The 27,684-nt window shown below is 39.7% G+C and overlaps 1 protein-coding gene across 12 annotated transcripts in view; it reads right to left on the reverse strand.

The window, feature by feature from the left end:
- Window positions 1-2,103: 2,103 nt before the first annotated feature.
- Window positions 2,104-27,684, reverse strand: part of TAF2 (TATA-box binding protein associated factor 2) — a 234,666-nt gene continuing 209,085 nt past the window's right edge. For 4 of the 12 annotated variants that reach the window (XM_035011822.1, XM_035011817.1, XM_035011824.1 and 1 more), the window contains 8 exons: window positions 27,059-27,243; window positions 24,444-24,495; window positions 15,497-15,633; window positions 14,359-14,494; window positions 13,623-13,700; window positions 10,061-10,193; window positions 7,839-7,995; window positions 2,104-2,703 (listed from right to left, as the gene is read on the reverse strand). In XM_035011822.1, coding sequence (XP_034867713.1) covers window positions 2,533-2,703; window positions 7,839-7,995; window positions 10,061-10,193; window positions 13,623-13,700; window positions 14,359-14,494; window positions 15,497-15,633; window positions 24,444-24,495; window positions 27,059-27,243 — 1,049 coding nt within the window. In that variant the 3' untranslated portion in view covers window positions 2,104-2,532. Of the gene's footprint in view, window positions 2,704-7,838; window positions 7,996-10,060; window positions 10,194-13,622; window positions 13,701-14,358; window positions 14,495-15,484; window positions 15,634-16,946; window positions 17,022-24,443; window positions 24,496-27,058; window positions 27,244-27,684 lie in introns of all 12 variants that reach the window. The other 8 variants (XM_035011821.1, XM_035011814.1, XM_035011825.1 and 5 more) reach the window with 6 other exon arrangements.

Raw genomic sequence — 27,684 nt, forward strand, 5'->3', positions numbered from 1 at the left:
TAAAAAAATAACAAATATCCCCAACTTAAAATAGTCTTTCAGGCCTCATTTTAATAGAGCCCCTGTCCATTCAGGGGCTTTTGTAAATAACCCCACAATTAATGACATGTGTTTGTCAGCAAAGCCACTCACCTGAAATACAGAGTTGTTGATGTTCTCTCTGGGGATGAAGTTTATTTATGAGAAAGAAAGATTTGACCTAAGGATAAAAATAGAGCAGCAGGACTCAACTAAATTTGCAACTGCTCACCCCAAAAGCCTCGCATATAACCTTATTTTGAGAAGAGTTCACTTTGAGGTGACATAGAAATCTAGCTAAGCAAGGAGATTGCAACTATTGCCACTATTAACAAAAAACAGAGTTGACCCTTCTCTTGTAATGTTCCTGTTGGGAAACAGCATTATAGCACTTAATAGGTATCAGGTGTATTTTCTGTGGAATTATGTTTAGAGCATACCATGTAATTGTTGCATATCACTGTCAATATACTGAAATCATAAATCAGATTCTGTCACACCTCTGCTTGACACTTCTTTATTTTCCATTGCACGTAGAACCGAATCCAAATGCCTCAGTGGGCCTCTAAGGATCTGCTCGCCTGGTCCCTATCCACCTCACCGCTGGGAAAGACAGGTGTACCTGTCTTTCAGATCCTCACACATTCCTAGATCTTTCCCACCTCCAGTCCTTGGCCACGCTTTTCAGTTCGGCCCCTGCTCTCCTCATCTTCCAAGTCTTGGCTGTAACGTCACCTGCAAGGCTCTTCTCTTTCTACCCCTTGTCCCTCTGCACCAGTTTAATTCCTTCACAGCACATATCACAACCACAACATCTGGAATCATGTCTATCTTTTACAGTGTTATCCCCAATAGCAAGTATAGGTACCAGCATGTAGCAAGTGATCAATACATCGTATTGACTATCAAGTGAATAATGAGTCATATTCCAATTCATTTCTACAGTAATTTCACCCTAGCCCAAACTACAAAGCCCAATGTGAGTATTCTTCCCCATTGCTATCCTCATTTTTCTCCTTTCCATAAAATCTTCCCTGAACTCATTTTTCAGTGTTTAGAGACAAGGCATATGAAGGGTCAGAGATGTACCTAGAACATACCGGGTGCTCAGTAAATACAGCAATCTTTAGTATCATCGTGTTCACTTCCTCCCAGGAATTCTGACAGCTGGTGTCCAGTCATCACTTTTTTCTCTTACCACCTTCGTCATGTTTCCCATATCCTAGTAAAATCTCTCCTATTTCTGTTGTAATGTGTTTTTTATTTGACACAATGTTTTCCTTCTTAAATACATTTATTTTTAAAGGAAACTTTATAGAAATTAAACACCCATTTCACTGACCATAACAGGGGCACTATGTAAAAATTAACATAATGAAAACAAAGCAATATGCTGTCCTCTTTTCTTTTTTTTTTTTAAAGGTGGATTAGCAACTATTTTAGAGATATGAGGACACTAATGTCATCCTTTCTCCAAAACACAATCAGGACTGAAAATCTCTGAATGACTTCCTCACTCTGTGTCTCATTACTTAAAGCTGTGTCCATCTACAGTCACCGCCACCTCCCCTTCAGGCCCCTGTCATATTGTATTATTACTAACACTTTTCACTTGGCATTTATTATTTTCTACCTGAATGGGTTAATTACACTTTTATAGCTATACCCCATCCCACTGTCTTATTTCTCTTTATATCCTCCATAGTTCATAGGTTGACCTTATACCAAATACATGCTTAAGAAAGTCTCAGTTGAGTTGAATATTTAGAGCTTTGAACCAACTTATCAATAGAACCTATTCCTCCAAAAGTCAAAATATTTTTAAAAGAGATTGGTGAGAGAGAGTATTCAGGAGATCTTCTGGTTCCCCTTGTCCTCTGCCCTCCTGATTTCTCAGAGATGTGTACCTAAACTATCTCATCCAGGCCACTGTGGTTGAATATCATGGATATCCCTTTGACTATATGTATTCTATTCAGCAAGGAAGAGGGCTCAATACAGAAAAATGTATACCTTTCATGCATGAATATACCAGAAACAAATACTCTAATTTATAAGTGAAACGAAGGCCAAGTAAACCAGAAAAAAAACTGAATGTGTGATTTATTATATTTAAGATTGGTCTATAAGGCTTAAATATGTCTGTCATAATTAACAGTAAATGAATGCAACTTTACAAAATCAGTATTTCGATACAGTACAGGACTAAATGTGGCAACTGTGCATTGGAAAATTAATATTTCCTCAATGCAAATATCAAATTTGCAGCACCATTTAGAAGCTTCCACTAAAAATGCAAGCTGCAGTATTTATTACAAGCTCTACTCAGAACTCGAGACTACCTAAATCAAGCATTAGAGAAAAACAGTGGAGTCATTCAGGCATAATATGTCAGATTTGGTACAGGATTAAAATACTAACTTTTTTTAATGTCCTGGTTTCAAATTAATAAATACAAAAACAATATAAAAATATACACCAGTTGATAAGACTGCACTGCAGATGATCAGATAGTTAGATCTCACTCTCGTACGTATGCAGGTATGTCTTTAGTGTCAGAATTTCTGGATAGCTGCGGCTCGTCTTTCGGAAGAAATCCAGACTGGTGAGCTGTTCGATGTCCCGCACCCGAGCTGTGTGCATCTTTATGAGTTCTTCCACCCACTGCGACTCGTCCTCTGAACTCTGCAGTGGAAACAGAATACAATCAGAGCCAGACTCTTCCAGAGGAGATTCTCCAAATGGTCAATTTTCTTCAAGTCCACAAATGAGCCCTCCATACTCCTGCACCCAGAGCCAGTGTGTCTTTTTCCTTCCTGGCTTCCCCGGCTGCTCTACCACATTCCTGCTGGGAACGTGCCACAAATACCTGCCCTTGGCTGTAAACGTTCTCAACAGCAACTAGCTGTACCAAATAAATGAGACATGTGGTGTGAAAGGGCATTTGACTCAATAGGTTTTCAGAACATAAATCAAAATTACAAAAACCAAAGGTCCTGGAGAATTCAGCAATGTGTTTCTTTCCCCGCTGCTGTCGAACTACACAGGGGAGCACAGAGCACAAGTAATTTGAAATGCTCTTCTGACTTCTAAGGAAAGTGAAGAGCTGATGCCTAATGCACAAAATCTCATGGGTGCGTTCCTGGTCTTTTGGAAGAACCCACAATATCAAGTACATCGTCTATCAAATTGCAATGAATTGATATTTGAATAATGAGTTCCACTTAAAGCTGCTCAGTAGCTACACCTGGTACTTTGGAGCCCAAGAGGCCTAGGCTGGAATTGTGGCTTTATGACTTCCTAGATAGGAGACCTTGGCCAAGCTACTTAACCTCTCTAGGCTTTCTTCATTGGTTCACAAGGAAAATAATGCTTACTTCAGCAGCTCCCCGGACAGTAGGAGGAAGAGGAGAAAAAAGGGGGCGGGGTGGACAAAAGATAAAGTAAGGAAACAATGTCATGGAAAAAAGGAAGGAAATCTCCTTCTGTCTTAGCTACTTGCCAAGATGGCCCCATTGGCACAAATTCCAATGAAAGACATCCGATGTCCCACACCAAATAATTTATTCGTATCTAAGATGAAAGTAGAAAGTCATTCAGGAGGAGTAGTTCTTTACATTTTAAAAATATCTTCTTTCACTCTTGAGAGAAAGAATAAGATCTGAGAGCCCTGAGAATTCTGGGGGAAATGGCTACATTCATCAGTAGACCTGAGGCAGGAGGGCCTTTGCTCCCAGAATTTCAATGGCTCCCAAGAGCCGTTCTACAAGTTGAAGGGTGGCTGTGTATCTGAGGGCTGAGTATGTTCAGAAATGCCCTCGCCCAACTCCTTCACCACCCATGGTCTCAATGAACTCCCCACCAAAGCCCGAGAACCTGCAATGGGTTTTCTCGGAAAGCTCCAACCCACACAGACCTGGACAGGGAGCTAGAGCAGCTTTTGCCAATGCTAAATATGTACCACGAGGGTGTTGGTTCAGGAAACTGATGCCTGGCTATCCCAGGCAAAATGAAGAAATAGGAAGAAATTGCTTTGCAGGCTGGGGAAGTAAGGAGTTTAACCCTGCATGCCCCACCCTCCTAACCCAAGCTAACCAAGTTCTCTGCGATTCACAGGAAGAGACAGACCTAAATATAACTCTGCCCACAACGGGACTGACCAATCCTCACTGTGACCATATAATTAACGAAGTAGGAGGTCTCCAAATGGATCAGGAACCCCTCAGAGTAAGCAGAGTGAGCATGAAGCTATATTTTAGGAGAATTTTCATATTCAACTCTTTATTTGATTTTTCAGTGGCCTAGTTTTTCTTTTGTAAATGCAATCATGCAAATATACAGACAAAGGGGTGAAAACGTTTTTCCTAATTTAAATAGTGGCCAGCTGGGATTATAAGAATTAAAAGAAAAAAGAAATTGTCTTTTGCTATTTCTTTCCTTGGAAAGTAATTTGCCAGTTTCATTTGAAGGGCATTTTCTTCTGGTTCTCACATGCAAAAATCTCGCTTAACACTAGTCATTAGGAAATACTGGCCATGCAACACAAGAAGAAAATATCTTCTGCCTGATGCAAGCTGGCAATCCACAGAAATATTTGCTAGAGGAGACTCTGGTATGAAATGCAAAACTAATAACATTCAAATAAAAGTTCATGTACACCTAGGGAAGGAAAGGAAACACTTTAAAAATAAATAATTTAGAAGATAAATGCAAAAGCCCACCCGTCAACTTGCTTATTGTCTTTCTTGCTATGGACATTTACTCTTCATCTGCCTTTTCTTCCTGAATTTCTCCTAAGTTTGTGAATTCAAGCTCCAGCAGTTTTAAGGTGACCTTCAAAGCAAGGACAGGTGTCTGTGTGGGCAGCATAAGAATAAGACATATGCTTGCCATAAACTCTCCAAGAAATATCTCTAAGCTCTAAGCAGAGTCAGGAGCCAGAAAGGAGAGGAAGACCTGTGAGGACATCTGTGGATTTCACTGGTCAGTTCTACAATTTGGGAGGCTGAAGAATGCCTTTGAACTGAGTGTCCCATCACCAAAGTCCCTTGACGACAGACACACTTGAACATATACTCCCCAGGAATCTAGGTGTACCTTAAATGGCCTACTATCATCTGGAATGTCTTTGTAGTCTTCTGTCTTAAAAATGCACGCAATAGCTACTTTGCACATAACAAAATAAACTGTATAACTACTTGGCTGTTGGAGCTTTGTACTTCAGAATGTAAATGTACATTCATTTGTGAATTCATCTGTGGGAGGAGTAAAGGAAATCGAAGAGTATTTAATGATTAATGTGGTTTTCTTTTCATTCTATAAAGATTTGAAAATATATTTTTATATTATTTTACTTACTTGGAATTCACAGAACACACTTAAGTGATTAGGATATAACAAAATTACATTTATCATTTTTGCAACTTTTTTGTTTTTTAGGCCTTTTTATTTCTAAAAAAGATGAAAACAAATAAATTCTTCATTATAATTACCTTAAAAAATGCATGACAATTTGCAATTTCACTCTATAATATATGGGTTTAGGTTTTTTTTGCAAAAAATTTCACCTCCCCATAAGTTTTTAGTAAAACTGAAGTCCAAAGAAAGTATATGATGCTTTGCAGAGGCCTTACATCCCCCTGGTACACCATTGGCTACTCTTGTGGTTATGAGTAAACAAAATGGAGGAGGTCAAGCCAGTAAGTTAATGACAGCCTGCCTTTCACTTGCAGTACCCCCTGCTTCTCCACCTCCCATCAAATTATTGACAAGATCTTATTGATCCTTCAGTATAATACTGCTACCTTCCACCCTCTTTTTTAAATTTCCAAGACCATAACCTCACTTCCAGTTCTGTGACCTCAATCCCATGAATCTTGCCAAAGCACTTTGAGCACCATGCTTGACCCCTTCCAACTTAAATTTACCTCCTTGAAGCAGAGCCCAAAATGCTGCTCTTAGGTGTTGGCATTTTCCATGGCTACCTAATGCTGGTGTGATTGGGAAAGTTTCTAAGCTCCCAAGGTCCTGCTATGGAAATCTGATAAACTTTAAGGAGGATGGGCTTTTGAAGTCAGAAGGCCTGAATCTAAAGTTCTACTCTCCTACTAACTAACCAGGTAACAACGTATCATACTTTTCCTTTATTACCTAGAGCTTTCACAACAGTGAACGCAATGGGATTGGGGGGAAGACCATATAAGCCTGCCTGGTGGAGTAAAGAGATGATTAGAAATAATCTATGTGGAGGACCTGCGCAGTTCTTGGCTCACAACACGGACTCAGAAAAGGGTTGCAATTATTACCTCTGCCACTATGGCAACTATAACTACTACTTTTATTTTAAATTTGATTCCAAGCAACTTTTAAAACCTTATGTCCCACTATTACCCTCATTTCCAACATTCTGGTCAAGCTTCATTAGCTTTCTTGGCCATATTTCAAATTTCCATTTTTTTCCTGTATTGCTTTGGGTATATCCACAGCCTCCATCTTCACCCACAGCTGAAGCCATAGTCCAACAGCTACCTTGTCCATGAAGCTGATAACCTCTGGCGAAGCTATTTTTTTTAAATTCAATTAGCCAGCATACAGTACATCATTAGTTTTTGACGTTGTGTTCAACGGTTCATTAGTTGCGTATAACACCCAGTGCTCATTCTTAGGGCTCTTTGCCTTTTGTAGCCATTTCTGCACCTGTTTTATTTGCTCTGGCCCACCGCAGACCCCTGGAATGGTAAGTACGTTTGACAGACTGCTGTTCTCCCAGAGCGCCTTGCACAATTTAGGAACTGAGTAGGACTTGTGACTAAATCCCTCTTCCGTAGATTACATCCCTGCTCCTTCTATTCTATAAAGCAAAATCATGGGGACTTTTACTTCTAAAATCAATCTTGGAGCACAACCTTTCTGTCACAGTAAAGGGATCTGGGGAAGTGATGTGAACTGTCCCCAAGTGTAGGCAGAATGAGTACAGGGCCACGAGCCCACTGCATGGCTCCAATCCCTGCCCGGGGCTTTCTCGTGACGCCTTCCTGCCTCCACGGACGAGTCATCTGAGCTATTTGACAATGGGGTGACCTGTTACAACTGCTCTCATAACTAGCAGTAGATGGAAAATCTGATTTATAAAGTATACATGCCTGTGCGTACGTGTCTTTAAAAAAAGTTTTTATTAGAGACACTTTCAAACATCCACAAAAGTAGAGACTAATATAAAGAACCCCTGTGAATTCTTACCTAGTTTCAACAATTATCACAATGTTTGCTCCTTTCATCCTACCTTTACAAAGTATGTCTCTTGCAAAAGCAAAAACATTTGGGCACTTTGATCATTTGACAAAACCACACCCATAATTAGAACTACAATAAATGTACACCCCCATGCTCCTCCTCCCCACCCCCTTACACTGAAAATTGAAAGCCATTCAAACACAAAGCTCCCAGGTGATAAGCAAAGTTTTGTTTGGGTCTTTTCTTCTTTCTACTTGGTTACAGTGTATAGTCCAAATGGCTTATAGTAAGTGTGTAAGAGTTTACCAGTGGGAATCTAAATTAAGAAACAAAGATGAGGGGCGCCTGGGTGGCTCAGTCGTTGGGCGTCTGCCTTCGGCTCGGGTCATGGTCCCGGGGTCCTGGGATCGAGCCCCGCATCGGGCTCCCTGCTCGGGGGGAAGCCTGCTTCTCCCTCTCCCACTCCCCCTGCTTGTGTTCCCTCTCTCGCTGTGTCTCTCTCTGTCAAATAGATAAGATCTTTAAAAAAAAAAAAAGAAAAAGAAACAAAGATGACTCATTTTAGTGGACTCTGTCTTTGAACTCACATTGCAGCTCTCCTCATTGTCCGGTCTGTGAGGGAGGACGAAGGAGGAGACAGACAGGGGGCCGTCACACTTGTCGGCAGGCTGAGTGAAATCCAGGCAGCTGGTGATGATGCTGTAGTAGTGAGTTGGTACCGGAATAGAACTGCCCTCCACATACCTGGAGCGGGAAGGAAAATAAAATGACCATCGATGTAGTAGCTTTCTTTTTAAAATGGTGACCAATGAATATTGCCTACGTCACTAAAATTAACTCCCATTCAACGGAATCATTTTTCACTTCTAAGCACTAGCCTACTTCTGTATTTTGAACATAATGCTTTTGCTGCCTGGAATCCCCTCTCTCTCTGGACCTGGCAGAGTGGAAATGAAATTCTAGGCAAAGAAAACAGCTTGAACCAAGACTTAGAGGCTGGACATGATGAACAGATCAAGATAGTAGAAACGTAGGCTGGAAGAGTCAATAAAAAGCCATAATTTGGGGTGCCTGGGGGGCTCAGTCCATTAAGTGTCTGCCTTCGACTCAGGTCATGATCCCAGGGTCCTGGGACAGAGCGCCACATCGGGCTCCCTGCTCTGCCTCTCCTCCCTGCTTGCGCTTTCTCTCGCTACCTCTCTTTCAAATAAATAAATAAAATCTTTTTTTTTTTTTTTTAAGCCATAATTTGGCAGCTTCTGAGGGCCAAGTTGTGGGATTTGGGCATTATTGTTTAGGGAGTAAGACCTCATCGAAGGTTTCTGTGCCAGGAAGAGTCATCATGAGATCCCACGTTTTAGGAAGATAGCTTGCACAGAATTGTGTAAAGTGGACCTGAGGGAGGAGACACTGGAGCTAGGGGAGTAATAAGCCCTTTCAAACCACAATGAGATGCTGAACTTGGTACAGAGAACTCATTTACTCAAGGAAATACTAAGGACTGATGAGCTAGTGATGAACCTAGAAATTAAAAAAAAAAATCTTTTCCAGTAAATTGAAGTACAGAAACTCACAATTCCTTACCTGGTTTTCTATTATCTTAATTTTAATCATTTTCAAAATATATGATTGAAATGATAACAATTTTGGCTAAAAACTGTTAACAATGATCAGCAATAAAATAAATGTACAATTAAGATGAAATTTCTCTTATGGATGACGAAAAAGGGAGTAAGATAATTCCTATTTTATTAATTATATATATGAAAAAATAGCTTTTTATTCCTAATTATCTGTAAAGCACAATTAAACCCTCTCATATTTTATGCCACTCTCTGTTTCATGCATGTATAAAATTAAATGACTTCTAAAGAGGGGCACCTGGGTGGCTCAGTCGGTTAAGCAGCGGACTCTTGATTTCAGCTCAGGTCATATCTCAGGATTCTGGGATTGAGCCCCATGGCAGCCTCCCTGGCAGGATTCTCTCTCTCCCTCTGCTTCTCCCCTGTGTGCAGTCTCTCTCTCAAATAAATAAATACATCTTAAAAGAAATAAATGACTTCTTATGAATTTATTACATTTGTATCTTCTTGCCTTCTCCACCAAACTTTAAGTTCCTTCTGAGCAAGTATGCCTTATCTTTTTATCTCCCCAACAGTATCATGGAGAAGGATAGAAACAACTAGATTTGACCAAAGTCTATATGGAATTTCCTATTAAGATATACTGACCCAGGGGCACCTGGGTGGCTCAGTCGGTTAAGTGTCTGCTTTCAGCTCAGGTCATGATCCCAGGGTCCTGGGAGTGAGCCCCACATCAGGCTCCCTGCTCAATGGGGAGTCTACTTCTCCCTCTCCCTCTGCCCCTCCCCCTCCACTCATACTCTGTCTCTTCCTTTCTCTCTCTCAAATAAATAAATAAAATCTTAAAAAAAAAAAAAGATATACTGACCCAGAAAATCTAAGGGATTCCAAAAGTCACCCCCAAAAAAATGGAGGTGAGGGAAAACTATCATCTTTCCACTGAAGAGTTGTTAAAGAATAAATGACAAATTTTTAAAAAATCTTTTGGTACATTTCTCTCATGCAATGGAAAAGTGCATTTATTTACCTCAAAACTCCATTCCCTTCCAACCACCATTACCACATTTGATCAAAGGTCCCAAAGCACTGAAGAAATCACAAGGAGATTCAAGAGCAAAAGATTTCACGGGTATCAGCTCTTCTTGAGCATGTGAATATTTGAAAAAGAGCCTTAAGTGAGCTCTTAGAATTTAAAAGTATACACTGAGTAGAAATGACAAACTTACTGTTTGATTTTGTCCTGTGTGTCATGTAAGCCATCGTAGTCATAGTCAAAAATTGGTCCACTTATCACATTAACTCCATTTCTTTCTGAAGCATATTTCTTCACCAATACCCTTTGGAAATAATTCCAGATTCCTGTGGGGGGGGGGGGGCGGGAAATCCATTCTTCATGAACAAAAACTCCTTGCTGTTGTCAAATTCTCTTTAGGTTGCATTCTACAAGCCAAATGTCACAAGCCAAGAGACAGCAGAGCTGTTGTGATTCTTGAAAAGAATTTGCCCTGAAATACCAGCTATGTGTGTGTCATTTATGAATCAGCAGAGAGAAAGGTATGGAGACATTGGTAGGGGAATTTAGCTCACCTCGCCCAATAAGTCAGGGAAGCGTTCCTCACTGACGTGGCTCCTGAGTTCTGAAGGATAAGTGGGTATTTTCTAGGCAAAGGGGTGGAAACACAACAGGCAAAGGGAACCGAGTGTACAAAAGAGGAAGTACAGTGTTGGTGAGAAACTGAAAAAAGGCCTTAGTCTACCTTTTCTTCCTTCATGGTCTCATAGATATGCTTATTTCCAAGTTTGTATCTCTAGCCCTGACCCTTCCAAGGAGCTCCAGACATGTTATTCAACCACGCATTTCATGGTCCTCTTGAATACCTAATAATCATGTCTAGCAAAAAAATTATCCAAACAGAATCCTTGGTCTTCATTGCCAATCCTGCTCTAACTCTTGGCTTCTCCATCAGTTAATGGTACTCACTCACTCACATGTTCAGGTCCAAATCCTAGGAGTCATTCCTGATGTGGCTCCTTCTTTCATATACACATTGAACAAGCCTTGCCAGAGCCACTTCTGTAATACTCTCCCATCACCCAAATCTGACCACCTCTCACCATCTTCACTGCATCCATCCTGTCTCAGCTACTATCTTCTTTGCAAAGAACTACCGCAAAAGACTACTTCCCAGATCCCAGTGAGAAACTCTTACTTCTCCGCAGCCCATTATATAATAGCCATTTGGATCATTCTGCACCATAATTAGATTGTATCACATTCTTCCCAACTTCCTATTCCTAACATTCCAGATGATGTATCACTGCAATTAGAATAAAGTTCCAACTTCCCATTGTGGCCCCCCCTGCCTACCTGCATGACTTTACTTCCTACTTCTTTCCCCATCGGGTACATGGCTTTCTTCCCGCCTTCTATTTGCTGAACTTGTTTCAGACTAAGCTTTTGCATTTGCTCTTCCTTATTTTGGGAAAACTCCCTGATCTGTGCATGTCTGCTTTCTCCTCCTTCACTCATTTCTCATTTTCAAGGTCATCCCTGGAGAGGACTTCCTTGCCCACCTCAGCTCCAGTTTATATTATGGTCAGTCAGAATGACGGAGAGGAGGAGAGTGGGGGAAAGGCGAAAGAAGGGAATGACAAGAGGACAGGAAAGGCACATAGTGAGTTGGTTCTGAGATGTTAGGTTTAACTTAACTACACTCTACTCTACATGGGGGTTGTGAGGTTCAGGCTATCACTTCTTATCTCCCCTTATTAAAAAGCACTTGGCTGTTTTTCTCATGGTGCTTCTACTGTTCTTTATACCTTCTATACTCTACTCTGAATGAGAAAGAGCAGCCCACCAGAGCCAAAATGCCACAGATATTTGTAAGAAAGAAAGGAGGACAGTGGGAGAGAAGTTCAAATGTTAAGCACAAAAATTGGGAAGGCAGAGAGGGAAAGAAATAACAATGAGAACAGTCAAAAGGCCAAACCCACAGACATGTGGCATGTGAAAAAACCATTCCCCTAGGGAAGAACAGCGAGCCCTCTGTGAAAGGCCTCTTGCCATGCCAGCCTCAGGGTGGTACCGTGTGTTTCCTTTATTACTGCTTGGTCAAAAAAGCATCAGTAAAGAATAAAGAAATCCAGGAAACCCTGATTTGTGGAAATTAAATGAAGATGCATTCCATGTAATATTACAACAAATATATCTATGTGGGTTTCTGAAACATTTCTCAGTTGGGCCTAAGAAAAAAAACCAGGAAATCTCCTTTTAAAAGCTTACTTTAATTTTTACTCATAAGCAAAGTATTCTACCTTTGAATAAACCTTCATTTACTAAGTAGGACATCAAATAAACATTTTTTTTTTTTCTCTAGACCATGTTGGTCATTTCACCAATGTCAAGTTGGGGAAGCTTGCCACTGTTGATGACACTCCACAATCACGTGTTTGGATTCTGAGACTGTATTTCAGCCCCAAGAGTCCTGTAATACAGCCAGTGCTCCTTTGCCAAGTGGAAGTAGGTAGAGGTGCTTCCTATTCCTACCTTTCCTATAAGCATATAAGTCTCTTCACTGTAAAGGGAGGTAAAAGTTATTCCAGAATGCTTTCTCTATGTTTGAATACATGGATGAATAGATGGATCGATGGATGGGTGGGTGGGTGGGTGGATGGATGGATGGATGGATGGATGGATGAGATGGATGGGCAAATGAATGAATTCTTTGTAATTGGAAATAGAAAATGGACTATTCTGGCCATTGGACAATTAAATCATAAATCCATATAAGCAATAGAGATCATACAATCAATTCTCATAGTTTTATAAATGAGAGGTTAAATGACATTTTTATGATTACATAGCTAGTGGTCATACTCTGGGGACCAGAACTTGGTTTTGGGGGCTGGGCTCTCTGTACCTATACCTTTCACAGCATCATTATTATCCACAAATATTTATGTTATATACAAAGAAATTATAGGTGTTCCAAGAAACTAGAATAATTTGCAAAGCCCTAAGACCATCTGAATTTAATACTCTCATAATTCAGAAGACCCTTTAAACTCTTTCTGGGTTTCAAGGTCAACATTCAGAATATATCACCACCATCTACCCTAAAAGAGAGAAGTGCTAGTGGCTTTTAATTTAACATTCAATAAATAAACATAGGTGTTTGTTAAATGTCAAGTGGCCTCCAAAGCACAAAGAAGACCCTTCTTACACCAATATAATGAACACTGAAATAGATGGAACACCAGTTTAGAAGCAAAATACAAACTTGGTTTAGTACAGTTTCTGTCATTTATGAATTGGGTCATTTCTTGTGACTTTCATTTTTCAATTATAAGCAAGGGACAAACAACCTACCAACCTCCCTCACAGATTCATATTTTGGATTAATGGTAGAGAATTTACATGAAAGTTCTTCAAAAATTTGGGCACCTGGGTGGCTCAGTTGCTTAAGGGTCTGCCTTTAGCTCAGGTTATGATTTCAGGGTCCTGGGATTGAGCCCTGCATCTGGCCCCCAGTTCAGCGGGGGAGTCTGCTTCTTCCTCTCCCTCTGTCCCTCCCCCCGACTCGTGCTCTGTCTCTCTCTCTCTCTTGCTTTTGCTCTCAAATAAATATAAAAAATCTTTAAAAAGATAAAGTTCTTCAAAAAATATAACAGCTAAACATGTGAAAGTTACTATTATCAAAATTAATATAGAGGTAGAAAAGGTAAGTGGCAAATTTAGAAATATTTCTTTTCATAAGTAATAGTTTACTAGGTAAAGATCAGACTTACGTTTGAAAGCAGGGTACATTGGAACCATATTGGTTACAAGGAATGCATCATATTTAGCTTCCGGTGAAGAGCTCAGATCTAAACATAAGGCAAACAAATAGTGTCCATTACTTACCAAAATCTACACCAATGAAAAATCAATCTTCTAAAGTGGTCCAAACATCATGAAGTGAATGGTGAATGGATCTATTCCTTTATTTCTACTTGGTCCCTACTTGATAAGCATTTCCTCCTTCTTCTCCCACCCAATGTCTTTTCTTTACCAAGAGCTCTCTCCCCAAAATCTTTACAATGCTTTTTCCTCCTACCTAGTCTTGGGTCAACTACATATTATGTAAAAGAATTCCTTGATTTCACTAGCATAATTTGGACTTAAAATATGTCATCAAGCCACTGAGAATAAAAGAGCTTCCCATATTCTTAGGTGATCACCTGTATAGTATTTAAAACATTAATGTCTTAATGATACACTATTTCACTTTCAGAGTCCCACTTAATGATGTGAGGGGGCACACTGTATATTGCCTTGAACTTCAGAATTCTCCTAGAGAACAGGATTTGTGAAAGGTGGTCTCTCTTATGACCGATTTTGGAAGGATCCCATAGAAGTTCACCTCTTCAATCTCTTGAGTTCCTCTCTTAAAGAAAACCTGAAGACCACTGAAATCCTAACAGTCCAGATTCCAGAAAATAACATCCCTCTAGAATGATCAGATCCTGATATTCTGTAACTTACAAGGAGGGAAGAGAAATCCATAGGACATCTGTTTATCATTTTTGTAGGCCAAACAGCTTTGACTGAAACTCGGAGACACACGGACATCAGGCCGGACGCAGTTGGTTAGGTACTCGGGGACACTGGAGACTTCCGCCTGCAAGGTGAGTCAGAGGTAGTTAGGAATGCCATCACAAAGACCATGCTAAAGCAATGGGGAAATATGGAAGCCAGGCTGCTCTATCATGAACAGCCAGAACCAAAACCCCTCTAGCTTTTACTAGAGCTCATACTCTGATAGCCTGACTCCAAAAACAAAGCCTCAGTTTTAAATACAGTAAGCCAGGAATTTTCAAACTCTTGTATTTTTTTAGTGGCAGAACTCTTTTATCAAAATCTTAAGTAAAACAACAATATGAAAAGCAGAAATTGGACTGCTGAAGTAATGGATAGGATTCCATGGAAGACAGCTTAAAAAATAACACTCTAAGAGATAATATAGACATATCGTCTATAAAAGGGAGATTGCATATACAGCTGTATACCAGGGCATACGCACACGCACGGGGTACAAACCAACAGGAAGCTGGGTTTGCAGCACTGGATGTATTCACTTGTAATCGGAAATAAAAACATGCCTCAACTGCCAAATACATTTTTCTTATTCCAGATATAAATTTACCTATCTCATCTTCATCAAAACTGAAACCCCAGCATAAAATCTTTATTAAAAAAGAGGATGTTGACAGTCAGGGAGGCTGTGCAGAGGTGAGACCAGGGGTATATGGGAATTCTCTGTCCCTACTCAATTTTGCTGTGAGCCTAAAACTGCTCTAAAAAAAATAAAGTCTATTGAAACGAACAGCCAAATCTGGGTGGCTTCGGTAACTATTGGGCAATGGCAAGCAGAGTAAAAGCCATGAAAAGCATTAGTATACTCCCTTTGATATGTCGATAACTTAACATATTCCTGTGAAGTTATTAGAACATTGAATACAGTGTAGTTCAAAATATCTTGCAATCGATTCGATGTAAGATTTCTTTCATCAAGAAAAATTAAAATCTTTTCTAAGACAAATTTCGGTTAGGCAAGCAATCATTACATTAATGCAAGGAACGTAATCACATGAAGAATATAAAACCCAACTTTTTCAATGACCTGTTTGGAAATAGTGTATGATGTCCAGAGAGGCATTAGGAATATTTCACTATAACCACTTTCAAAGTCAGTGTGATATAAGATATCATATCTAGTCCGATAAAGCACTGCGGGCCGTCCATAGAGGAGGTGTCTCTCTAGGAAAGAGAACATAAACCATGTTAAACATATATTAAACTACAACAAATGTGAAATAAATATTGGAAGAGTCAAGGTGTCCAAAATTTGCTTGTTTACTTATTAATAGTGTAGTTCCTCCTTCTTAATTTAATCAAGTTAGTTTTCCTAACACTTTGTGGTTTATCTGACCACCTAAGCATGGGTCAAACCTTACTGTTACCGAAAGTATAAAGTAAATGCCATATTCGTTTTAATGCTTTAGTTGTGAAGAATTTTAATCTGTATAGGAAGGAAACATTATAATAAATATTGAAATGATTCAGCTGAATGGGAAGTCAATAGGATTGATTTTTATAGAATTCATTCATTTGACCCCTGAAAAGGCTCATCAAGTTAACCAATGATTTAATTAAGAGGAAGGCACTCTTTGATCATTATTTGCAAACTGCAACTCAAATAATGCATTATTTCAGCATAAACAGTGAGCAGTAATGAGCATTTAAGTAAGCAGCTTTGTCACATGGAGGAAAACTCTTTAGGTAAGAACTTAAAGGAACATGTATAGATAAAATAAGTGGGCATTCAAGAGGGTCCTTTGAATACAGAAGGGGGAGGGTCATCACATACCAAAGAACTCAGTTAAGACCCAAGAATGTGGACCTCCAAGAGAAAGCTCTCTGCTTAGGGGTTAAAAAAAAAAAAAAAAGTTCTGAAACCTTACTCTTTTAAGAAGAAATGGGAGTTTAGTGTGCAAACCTTCATTCCACACCCACAATAAATGCCTGGAGCTTGAGATGCCCGTTTTGGATAGGCTAAAGTCAGAACTTCCATAGATTCTTGGAAATTGGGGTCCTACAGACCAAAATATTTAGAGATTGAGGCTTAGGCAATTCACAATTCCCTAAGTGACAATAAAAAAAAATTTATGATTATTTTTATTAGAGAAAATCCGTTCCGGCAATCACTTATTAAATTATGTATACATGTTGCTTTAATTAAAGTATTACCATTCTATGCAAGTAACAGAGAAAATTCTTCGTAGAATATTTTTGCAAGACTTTCCCAAGTAGAACTGCTGATTTGAGGCAAAGTGACCCACACTGCTATCGCAAAAGCCTGTTCTGGGTCATTTGGCTTCTTCAGCATTGCAGTAAATGGAGAAGCCTTGTTTAAGCTGCCAAATTTGGGGACCCACCCTAAGAATTAGAACATAATATGATAACCTTATATAAATGAAATATAATGAACAAATAAAAAGCCAGCAAATCATAACAGTAGTACTTGGGGGCAGTTAACCAAGTCAGACTTTCCTTTAAAACTCAAACCAAACCTTTTCTAGGTTCAAAATTTCCATTAATGTTTTCCTTGTTTTCATTTTTGTTGCCTCTGAATTTCCTGGTTTCAGCTGGAAGCAGAAGTATCAAAATTCTTTGAGAAGCTATTTTCTTTTCATCATTCAAGTTTTAATGCTTACCAAACACATTCCTCCAAATTCAAATGCAAACCTACCATCCAGTCTATCCCATTAAGAGACAATAAAACAGCAGCCCCGTTTTTCCTTGCAACATCCCTCCTAAGAGCAGCCACCAGCAGAACAGTCTTGGGCAATCGAAAGATTCCACCAAATCTGGCTTTCTCTCTAGTCCTCATTTACTTCTGCAAAGGCTGGTCTATTTCTAACACTCTGGTCATTATCATCCTTAGCAACTCTACGCTGATTCCTTTTCTTTCTACCAAGAATGCCTTCTCCAACAGTCCTCTCACCCTTCTCCCTTCCAATTCTTCATTAATGTATTCTCCCTCATCAAAAAACATTTACTGAGTATCTTTTTTGTGCCAGGCCTTGGGCTTTAGTAGAGAGATACTGGGCAAAGATAATTATGAGAGAGTTCTTACTGACGTAGGAAAGATGTTAGGGTTCAGAGCCGAAGGCCAAGAAAGAATTCTTGAGACATCTTTGTTGCAAAAAGGTGGTTTTATTGAAGCACGGGGGCAGGATCTGTAGGCAGGAAGAGCTGCACTGGGGTCATGAAGAGTGACCCCAATTATATACTTTCAAGTTGGGAGGCGGTTAGGGATAGCATAAGTCTTTAAGGAATTTGGAAGCAAGGTTTCCAGGACCTTGAGGGGGCCAGCTGTTGTTAGGAAAATGTCATTTACCTAATAAAACCTTAGTCATGAGACCCTTCAGATGTATATCAGTGGGTCATATGCTTGGGGGATGATTGCCAACATGTGTCTTGGGGGGTAGAGATAAAGGAAGTTTCCAAAGGAATTTTTATATGTTAAAGTAGACTTACAGGATCCTGGGGATCAGGCTAAGATTTGCCTTTTGCCTTTAGCAAAGTATTCACTTCCAAGCAGCTGAGTTCCTAGAGGAATGCCACTCTGCCTGTTTCAAGGACTTGTCAATGGGCTATAAGTAGTAAGAAAATTTAATTTTTCTTTTGCCTTTGTTTCCCACATCATTACCTTCAAAGCGCTCACAGTTCAATGGGAGAGACCAACATGGCACAAATAACTCAAGTGCAATGTGGTATGCACTGTGTCAGAGGTATCTATCGAGTGCAGTGGGAACACAGAGCATGATGAATGCCATGGATGGGGATGAGGTGCCATCAGTACAAGTCTTAGAGAATGGAGGAAGCTAAGCCTGCTGCCCTGGCATAATTGTTAACAGTGCTGCTTTCCCTACTCAAATGCGCATGACAAATAACATGCTCACATAGTCCAACCCCCATGGAAGAGAAATGAAGGAGAGAGGGAGAGAGGGACAAAAGGGAAAGAGACGTCTTAAGATTCACTTTCTTCTGAAAGATTTCCCCAGTTAAGCTTCTCCATCTCTATTCACTTTTCTGCTCTGAATGCATAGAAATGTGCACTTCGGGCCACCTAGGTGGCTCAGTTGGTTAATGGTCTGCCTTAGGCTCAGGTCATGATCTCAAGGTCCTGGGATTGAGCCCCACGTCGGGCTCCCTGCTCAGCAGGGAGTCTGCTTCTCCCTCTGCCCCTCTCTCCACTTGGGTGCACTCTCTCTCTCTCTCTCAAATAATTAAATAAACTCTTTTAAAAAATAAAAAAAGAAATGTGCACTTCATAGCTCTTCAGAAATGTGTGCCTCATCATAGCTCCCAAGCTAAGCGCAATTGCTGTTTTGGGCACATAGCTGAAGCACAAATATATCATTATATGACTTTTTCTTAACTGTCAACTGGGCATATATGGCAAGAAGAAAAAACAACACAGTGGTTTTGACAGTTTCCTAAAATCCAACCAATTTCCCCAATTAACCCAAAGAATTTACTCAGGTCTTCCTGAAGAATAATTGTTTCATCTAAGAAAGAGGTGAAATAATCTTTGCAGTAAGAAACACAAATTTTATGGTCCAGAATCAAAATTTAGATTTTCCTTTTTCAGTTTGTCAGAGTGTCAAAGAACCACTGATTCTTGTTCACAACCTGACTGCTACTCTTTATGACATCTGGGGCAAGCCATCCATTGCATTTCTGTTTAGCAGAGTTCCTGCTTGAGCCATAAAAGTGTACTTGAATTGCAGTCTCTGGACACATAAGCTCTTCATCTTGAGACCAGCCACCTCGGGTATGAGCCTGCAAACCTCTACTTTTGAAATATGTTCCTCGTGATTTCTTGATATGGGTCTAGTGTACCCCAGGTCTTCTCAGGCTGGGTTCCTGCTCCATGGGATTCCAGACAGAGTCTTTATTCCATACCCCAGTTCCCTGTTTACAGTAGTCTCTGGCATTTTGGGTGCATGCCAAGGTTCTCCTCCAGATACCACGTTTGGCAAAATACTGCGAGGCAAATCTTTTTAAGTGGTGTGGACTTCCCCAAGGCTCATTCTTTTGTCTTCCAAAATTTGGTCATCCAGACGGTGAGTTTGTATTTCTTTTCCCTCCTCAGCTTCCTGATTCGTATTCTCACAGATTAGCTGGCTGACTTGAGAGCCACATGAAAATCTCTCTTTTTTGGTCTTTTTTTTTAAAAAACATTCACTCCCACATAACATGCCTTGGATTTTACCACATAATCTCTATCCAAGGTCTTTCCTTTTCCTTCATCCTTTCTCCTCCTTTCCCTTGCAAGTGCCTGCTATCATTTATTGCCATGTCAACCTCCTCTGAGATTTGATTCAATGCCTGTTAATGTCCTATTCTTTCTTATCTTAACCCTTAAGACACCATGCTGTAATTCATCAACCAGCTAAATCGCACAATAAAATAATAATTTTATAGATAGAGATTTTCTCTGTTTTGTTCATCATTGTATCTCTACCTCTAACAATACCAAATGCATAATATCTACTTGGTAAATACTTGTTGAATAAATGGATGATTGTATTATTTTTTTAAAACACTATTCTTTATGACTCTCAAGAACTGACTTTCTATATATAACCTGGCTAATAAAACCCTGAGAGATACACTAGCCAGATCAATATCATCTTCATTTTACTAATGAAGGAACTGGAGGTTCATGATTTGTACAAGATAATTCAGCTACAAAGCAGTACCCAGAATGTAGGCCTCTATCCTCCTGGTCCATTATTCTTCTTTAGCATTTTGGGCAGTCTCCAAGTCCATGCTAACTGCTGGGTTATCTAAGGGAGGGCATACTGGAATGAAGATCCAACTACTCCCAGGCATGAGTTCTGCCTGAGTCATGTTTGGCGAGAAGCTATTAAGAACAGCAATGTGCCTTGAAAAAGAAAAGCAAAGCTGGAGGCATCACAATTCTAGACTTCAAGTTATAATACAAAGCTATAGTAATTAAAATAGTATGGTACTGGCACAGATCAATGGAACAGAATAGAAAACCTAGAAATGAACCCACAACTATATGGTCAACTAATCTTAAACAAAGCAGGAAAGAATATCCAATGGAAAGACAGTCTCTTTAACAAATGTTGTTGGGAAAATAGGACAGCAACTTACAAAAGAATGAAACTGGACCACTTTCTGTCAACATACACACAAAAAAATTCAAAATGGATTAAAGACCTAAATGTGAGACAGGAAACCATTAAAATCCTAGAGGAGAACACAGGCAGTAACCTCTTTGACATCAGCTGTTGCAACATTTTTCTAGATATGTCTCCATAGGCAAGGGAAACAAAAGCAAAAATAAACTATTGGGACTTCATCAAAATAAAAATCTTCTGCACAGCAAAGGAAACAATCAACAAAACTAAAAGGCAACCTAAGGAATGGGAGAAGACATCTGCAAATGAGATATCTGATAAAGGGCTAGTATCCAAAATATATAAAGAACTTAAATAACTCAACACCCAAAAAACAAATAATTCCATTTAAAAATGGGAAGAAGACATGAATAGACGTTTTTCCAAAGAAGACATACAGATAGACAAGAGACACATTAAAAGATGCTCAATGTCACTGATCATCAGGGAAATGCAAATCAAAACTACAATGAGATATCACCTCATACCTATCAAAATGGCTAAAATCAACGCAAGAAACAGGTGTTGGTGAGGATGTAGAGACCTCATGCACTGTTGGTGGGAATGCAAACTGGTACAGCAACTCTGGAAAACATTAGTGAGTTTCCTCAAAAAGTTAAAAATAGAACTACCCTAAGACCCAGCAGTTGCACTACTAGGTATTTACCCAAAGAATACAAAAATGCTAATTCAAAAGATACTTGCACCCCAATGTTTATAGCAGCATTATCTACAATAGCCAAATTATGGAAAGAGCCCAAATGTCCATTGACTGATGAGTGGATAAAGAAGATATGGTGTATATATATATATATAATGAAATGTTACTCAGCCATCAAAAAATGAAATCTTGCCATTTGCAACGACACGGATGGAGCTAGAGAGTATTATGCTAAACAAAATAAGTCAGTCAGAGAAAGATAAATGCCATATGATTTCATTCATATGTGGAATTTAAGGCACAAAACAAATGATTATAGGACAAAAAAAGAGAGAGGCAAACCAAGAAACAGACTCCTAAGTATAGAGAACAAATGGATAGTTACCAGAGGGGAGGTCGGTGGGAAGATGGGTTGAATAGGTGATGGGGATTAAGGAGAGCACTTGTAATGAGCACCGTGTGTTGTATGGAAGTATTGAATCACTAAATTGTACACCTGAAACTAATATTACACTGTCTGCTAATTAATGGAATTTAAATAAATTTAAATAAATCTACTAATTTTTAAAGAAAGAAGAGCAATCTGTATCAAAGCATCCAGTACTTCAGAAACAACTTCTAAGCCCTGAGAAGCACTGAGATTCTCTTGATATTTTCTCTTCATATCAGCCCTTAGAATAAGAAGCATTTACAGAGAAAAGCACAAGGGCTTTAGTGCCACATAGAACTGGAATCAAATCTCATCTTAGCTTTTGAAAGTTCTGTGATTCCGTAACTTAACTTCCCAAAGCTTCATATCTCCCTGGGGCATTGCACTGTTGAGAGACAAAATAGGTAAAGCACCTAGCTCAGTCTTGACCCAAAGTGGTTATTTATAGTTGTAATTGCAGTGATTTTGTAAAAGGTGTATGCTCTCCTTCAATAACAGCAGGAATATTGGTAGGCAGAGGTTATTAAAGTTCAGTGTCTGTTCCATCTAATTCATCTTAGATCTTACTATAAATCATAAAGAATTATACTATTTATTGATTTCTTCCAAATCTTCCCCAGCCCACACATAAGGATACACACAGAGAGAAACACAAGTATATCTCCTTCTTTCTCTAGCAAAGCTAACATCTCCAGAAATAACAAAAATTAGAAAGATCTCAGCATTGAAAAGAGCTACACAGAAGATTCCCTGTCCCTTTCTGCCTTATTTTTTTTTTTAAGATTTTATTTATTCATTCGAGACACAGAGATACAGAGAGAGAGAGAGAGCATGAGCAGGGGGAGAGGCAGAGGGAGAGGGAGAAGCAGGCTCCCTGCTGAGCCAGAAGCCCGATGTGGGGCTCGATCCCAAGACCCTGGGACCATGACCTGGAGCCAAAGGCAGACACTCAACCATCTGAGCCACCCAGGTGCCCCCGCTTTCTGCTTTAAAGTTCACAAGAGTTATTAGTGTTTCAGTCATTTTTCTATCCAAATTAACTTCTTATTGTATGTATTTTTTTAAAAAAAGGGAAAATAAGGGATGCCTGGGTGGCTCAGTCAGTTTAGTGTCCGACTCTTCATTTCTGCTCAGGTCATGATCTCAGGGTTCTGAGATCAAGCCCAGAGTGAGGTTCTGTGCTGGGCATGGAGACTGTTTAAGATTCTCTCTCTCCCTCTGCCCCTCCCCCAAGCTCTCTCGCACTCTCTCTTAAAGAAAAAAAAAAAAAGGAAAACGAGTCAAATAAATAAAATCTACTGGTTTCCTTGTCCTTTACTTAATCAGATTGAAAAGAACACATATGATAAATAGGGCCCTATATAAGCTAATAACTCAAATAATGCTCTCAAGAGAATTTGACAGTGTGTATCTTTGCTGCCTGACTTGGAGACGCTATGTTCGAGTTCCATCTGCTTTATAATATACTTCTCGTCATTCCTTTGCTGTTGCAAGATTTGCAAGATGCTAGCCCATCTCCTGTAGTATCCTACATTGGAGTCTTTCCCTCTCCTTCTATTTTCTTCTCATTTTCTGGAATTTCAAAACCAGAAGGAAGAGCTTGTGAGGTAGACTGCATTATTGTTCCTTCTCTTTGACTGCCCTTCTGTAAAGGGCAGTATACATATATACATATATACATATGACCATGCATTGGCATGTGTCTTGCAGGTCAGCATCCCTGTGAAAAGAAGACTTCCCTACTCCCTTGGTTTCAAGTGCTCTGATTTCACCAGTCAACTGGGAATGTGATGACAAATGCCTCATAAAAGCAGAAGCATTGAGGAGCGCCTGGGTGGCTCAGTCGTTAAGCATCTGCCTTCGGCCCAGGTCATGGTCCCAGGGTCCTGGGATCGAGCCCCACATTGGGCTTCCTGCTCCACGGGAAGCCTGCTTCTCCCTCTCCCACTCCCCCTGCTTGTGTTCCCTCTCTCGCTGTCTCTCTCTCTGTCAAATTAAATAAATAAAATATTAAAAAAAAAAAAAAAAAAGCAGAAGCTTTGAGAACCACTGCATGGTCCTGCTGTTCCTCTCTTCCCTCTGCCAGAAGGGCACACCCCAGCTAGGGGCTGTTCCTTCAGCCTGGATTCCAGAATAAAGGGTACCCACAGCCACACCTGGCCTATGGTCAGCATACCGAAATGTGAGCAAGAAATGCAGCTTTCTTGGTACGAACCACTGAGACTCTCTTCTTCAGTCACAAGCTTGCAAAAGTTGACTAATACATGCACGTTATCACTGTACATTGTATTTTGTGTACATAAAATAGGAGAACGAGTTAGAGGGCTCAAGATGATTCTTATGTAAAGAGGGAATGCAGATTTGGTTCCTTCTACGTATCTCTCCCCACAATGTATTCATGGCCTCTCCAGGTACATAAGCTTCATCATAGGTACCAGCTGCTATTATTTATAACTGTGACTTCCAGTCCCTTCATAGAAGTCCCCATTAGCACCTTCACTTATGACCCATCAGATCACAGTGCTATGCCTGTTTTTCAGAGAGCCTAAAAGCTACTGAGAAACAAAAAAGCCGGCATCTTGTGCACCTAGAATAAACCAATACCCTTTGCCAGATGGATATGAAAATCACATCACAACCCAAATTTTAATTTTAAAAAATATTGTGCTTACACTATGAAGTAAATAAGAAGTATCTTCAATCTCTGAAAACTAAAAACAAAAACTTATCTGATTGTTTTTCCCCATCAACTCCTCACCTTCTGTAGACCCTTTTATATGAAGGCGTCTGTTGAGTTCATCCAATTTGTTCTTCATGTGTGAAAACCAGAAAAGGAAAGGAGAAAAAAAAAGCAAATCAGAAATATCCTGTCTTTCCTGCATGCTTCTTTCTACTTAGAATCTTGCTAAATTCAAAACAGGACCCTAAAATCCGTAAGTTCTGTAGAGGAATTACTATTTGATCTCAAATTGACATTCCAGGCTCCACCTCCTAGGAGATCTATGGTCACGAGCACCTTCTTTAATCTCCCTATGACTTTGTTTCCTTTCCCTAAAACTGTGAATAATCATGGAAGCAAGTTCCAAACTAGCTGGTAAGAATGGTTATTTGGGCACATATATATGTAAACTAATTAGAATGCTACCTCAATATTTCAGATTAATCCTAGGTACACTAAAGTGATTCCCAAACTAATTAACGAAATCACTTTTTCCAAGGTTGGAAAGTAATGGCTCAGCAACTAGCATACGTGTACAAGAACACTGGCCATAATGTCTACCGCATCCTTGTTTGGAAGAGCTAACAACTGGAAATTACCAAATATTCTCAAATAGGAAAATGAATAAAATCATTATGGTATATTTACACAAATATTAACTATTAGCAGTAAAAAATGAATGTGCTAAAACTCATGTATTAATGTGCATAAATCTCAAACATACAATAAACAAAATAACTGCAGGATACATATAGTATAACACTATTTATTTATTTATTTTTTTAGCACACTATTTTTTTTATTATGTTAATTGCCATACATTACATCATTAGTTTTTGATGTAGTGTTCCTATTTACACACAAAAGTATAATATGCAAAACTGTACCATAGGTTATTTTAGGGAACTATATTAAAGATTAATTAATATATTATTTAAGAGATATATATGTATGGAGTAAAAATATAGAGACCTGCCTGGCAATTATATACACTATATTCAAGATACTAATTACCTTTGGGGTAGGAACAAAGTGGGATTGGAAGGGAGTGTGTACACATGGAGCTTCCACTGAATCTGTAACATTTTCTTTCCCATGATGTGTGTATTATGTTATTTATTTTATTAATCTGTACACCTTCTCAGGATGTCTGGATTTTTTTTTTTTTTTTTTTTTTTTTGAAGAGAAGGAATGTAATCTTTTGGAGAAACCCATAGACAAAATAAAGACAATCCAGAATTTGTCTAAAACGGTTTCAGATAACAAATCCAAAATATTTCTTGTTTTCCAGAAGAAAGGTAATTCAGAAAGCAAGATACTACAAGATTCCTCTAAAGTTATATTTGGAATCCACCTCAAAAGCCACTTCCTATTGACTTTGGCAATGCAACACCTCCAGCTGAGGTCTGAGAAATTACCTGCCTTATAGTAATTAGCTTTGTTGGTTCTTGTCAGGAGCAAAAGTAGGAAGGAGAAATAAAAGGGGTTGGGGGAAGAAGAGCAAACTGAATTCCTCCAGTGGTGAGCTTTTTGCATCCTGTGGCTCCCAGGCCCCTAGGAATCCTGGAAGGTAGCAAATAGTAGAAGGGGATAGGGCAGGCAGGAGACCTATGTTCCATTTTCCAAGGTCTAATAGAAGGTTCACACATTTACCCATAATAAAACCACACAGGCAAAAATAACAGATTTTTGTTTTTCTTTGTGTTGGAATCACATCAACTCAGTGTGGTAACACTGATTATCTCTTGCTATCAGAGCATTGACTGGTAACTATAAAGGTCTTAGATCAATATAAAATTCAATAAGCAAATTATTGCTTAACACTTGTAGTTTGGTGTTCAAAACCTGTCCAAACACAATGTGCTGGGTGGTTTTCTATTTGCACCACCCTCCTCCCCATCCATGCTGCACCCTCCTCTCCCCTGCTCTGCACCCTGGGCAACTGACCTTGTACCAAAGAGCCAGCCTGCTCCTCCAGCTCCCTGCTGGCTTCCACCAATGCAAGGCACCAGTGAGCAATTATAGGAGAGACAACAGAGAGTATTTACTCCCCCAGGTTGCAGTGTACTAGCTGCACCCATCTACCAAATCCCATAATTCCCCCCTACACAGTTCTCTCTCCATGTTCTAGTCCCTTTACTGTTCAAGCCTAGGGCTGACACCTTGTGAGCCCCCGGGTGCTATACCATCCCTCACTGCCTTGCCTCTACCCTGCCCAGCCTATGTAAACAGTCCTCTAAGTAAACATGATTCACATAATCCCTTTAAACTCTCTTTAAAAACCTTTTGTGCATAGGCTGTCTGTTTCCTGTTGGGACCATGATAGGTAGACACGTGATCCAGGTTGAAAAAAAGAAAAAGCCTTTGCTTGGGAATTGTGACTCTCCAGAACAGCATCATGAATTCTACTTTTTTGCCCTTTGTTCTCTACCCCTATGCTGCCCAAAAGGGTAGCCGCCAGCCATATACAGCAGCTCTTTCAATTTAAAGTAATTAAACAAAATCTAAATTTTCATTCCAAGTGCTTAAAAACTGTATCTGCCCAGTGACCAGCACAGAAATAGACCATTTATATCATCACAGAAAGTTCTAGTGGACAGCACTGCTCTACACCCAACAAGCTCCTCCACGATAAACATAAAGATGATTTCTACCTTTTGCTCTACCTTATCATCACAGTTACAGCCCAGGTCAAAATCAGACTGAAGGTACATAATCCCTGGATAGTTAGGTCTGGTAACTTCCTCTGGCATGGTTGGCCTGAAGGTGTTAGTGCGCAGGAGGTGATTCAAACTTCCGTGGGTCCCGTTATTAGGAGCTGGCTTCAAGCCCAGGAGATCTGGTGAGAAGAAAGAAAGGAAGCCAGGTGCTTTATAAATATTTTTTGATGAGATACAGTAAGAGTCAAACCATTCATGTTCTAAGGGTCTGAAACTCTGAACACAAACCCGAATTGGATAAAGCCAAAATTAGTTGTAGGCACTCCTTTCTTAGTTCCTGAGCCACGCTAGCCTGATCATGTCTGGCTACAGCTTTCTGAAATAGCCATGGTCGTTGCCCAACTATAGAGAGAGACATTCCCAAAAAGAAAGAGGGAAGGAACAGGGCCCTGCCTGGCTACTGCTTATGTCTGTGACTGCTATAGGGACAACCCGCGTCAGGGTCAATGCCTTTCTACGGCATTGAGACTTTCTATCCCACCTTTTGAAATAAGACTTATAATCAATAAATAACTTCTAGGGGCGCCTGGGTGGCTCAGTTGGTTAGGCGACTGCCTTCG

The sequence above is a fragment of the Mirounga leonina genome, unplaced genomic scaffold (assembly GCF_011800145.1).
Source record: "Mirounga leonina isolate KUSES-001 unplaced genomic scaffold, KU_Mleo_1.0 Mir_165, whole genome shotgun sequence".
NCBI lineage: Eukaryota > Metazoa > Chordata > Mammalia > Carnivora > Phocidae > Mirounga > Mirounga leonina.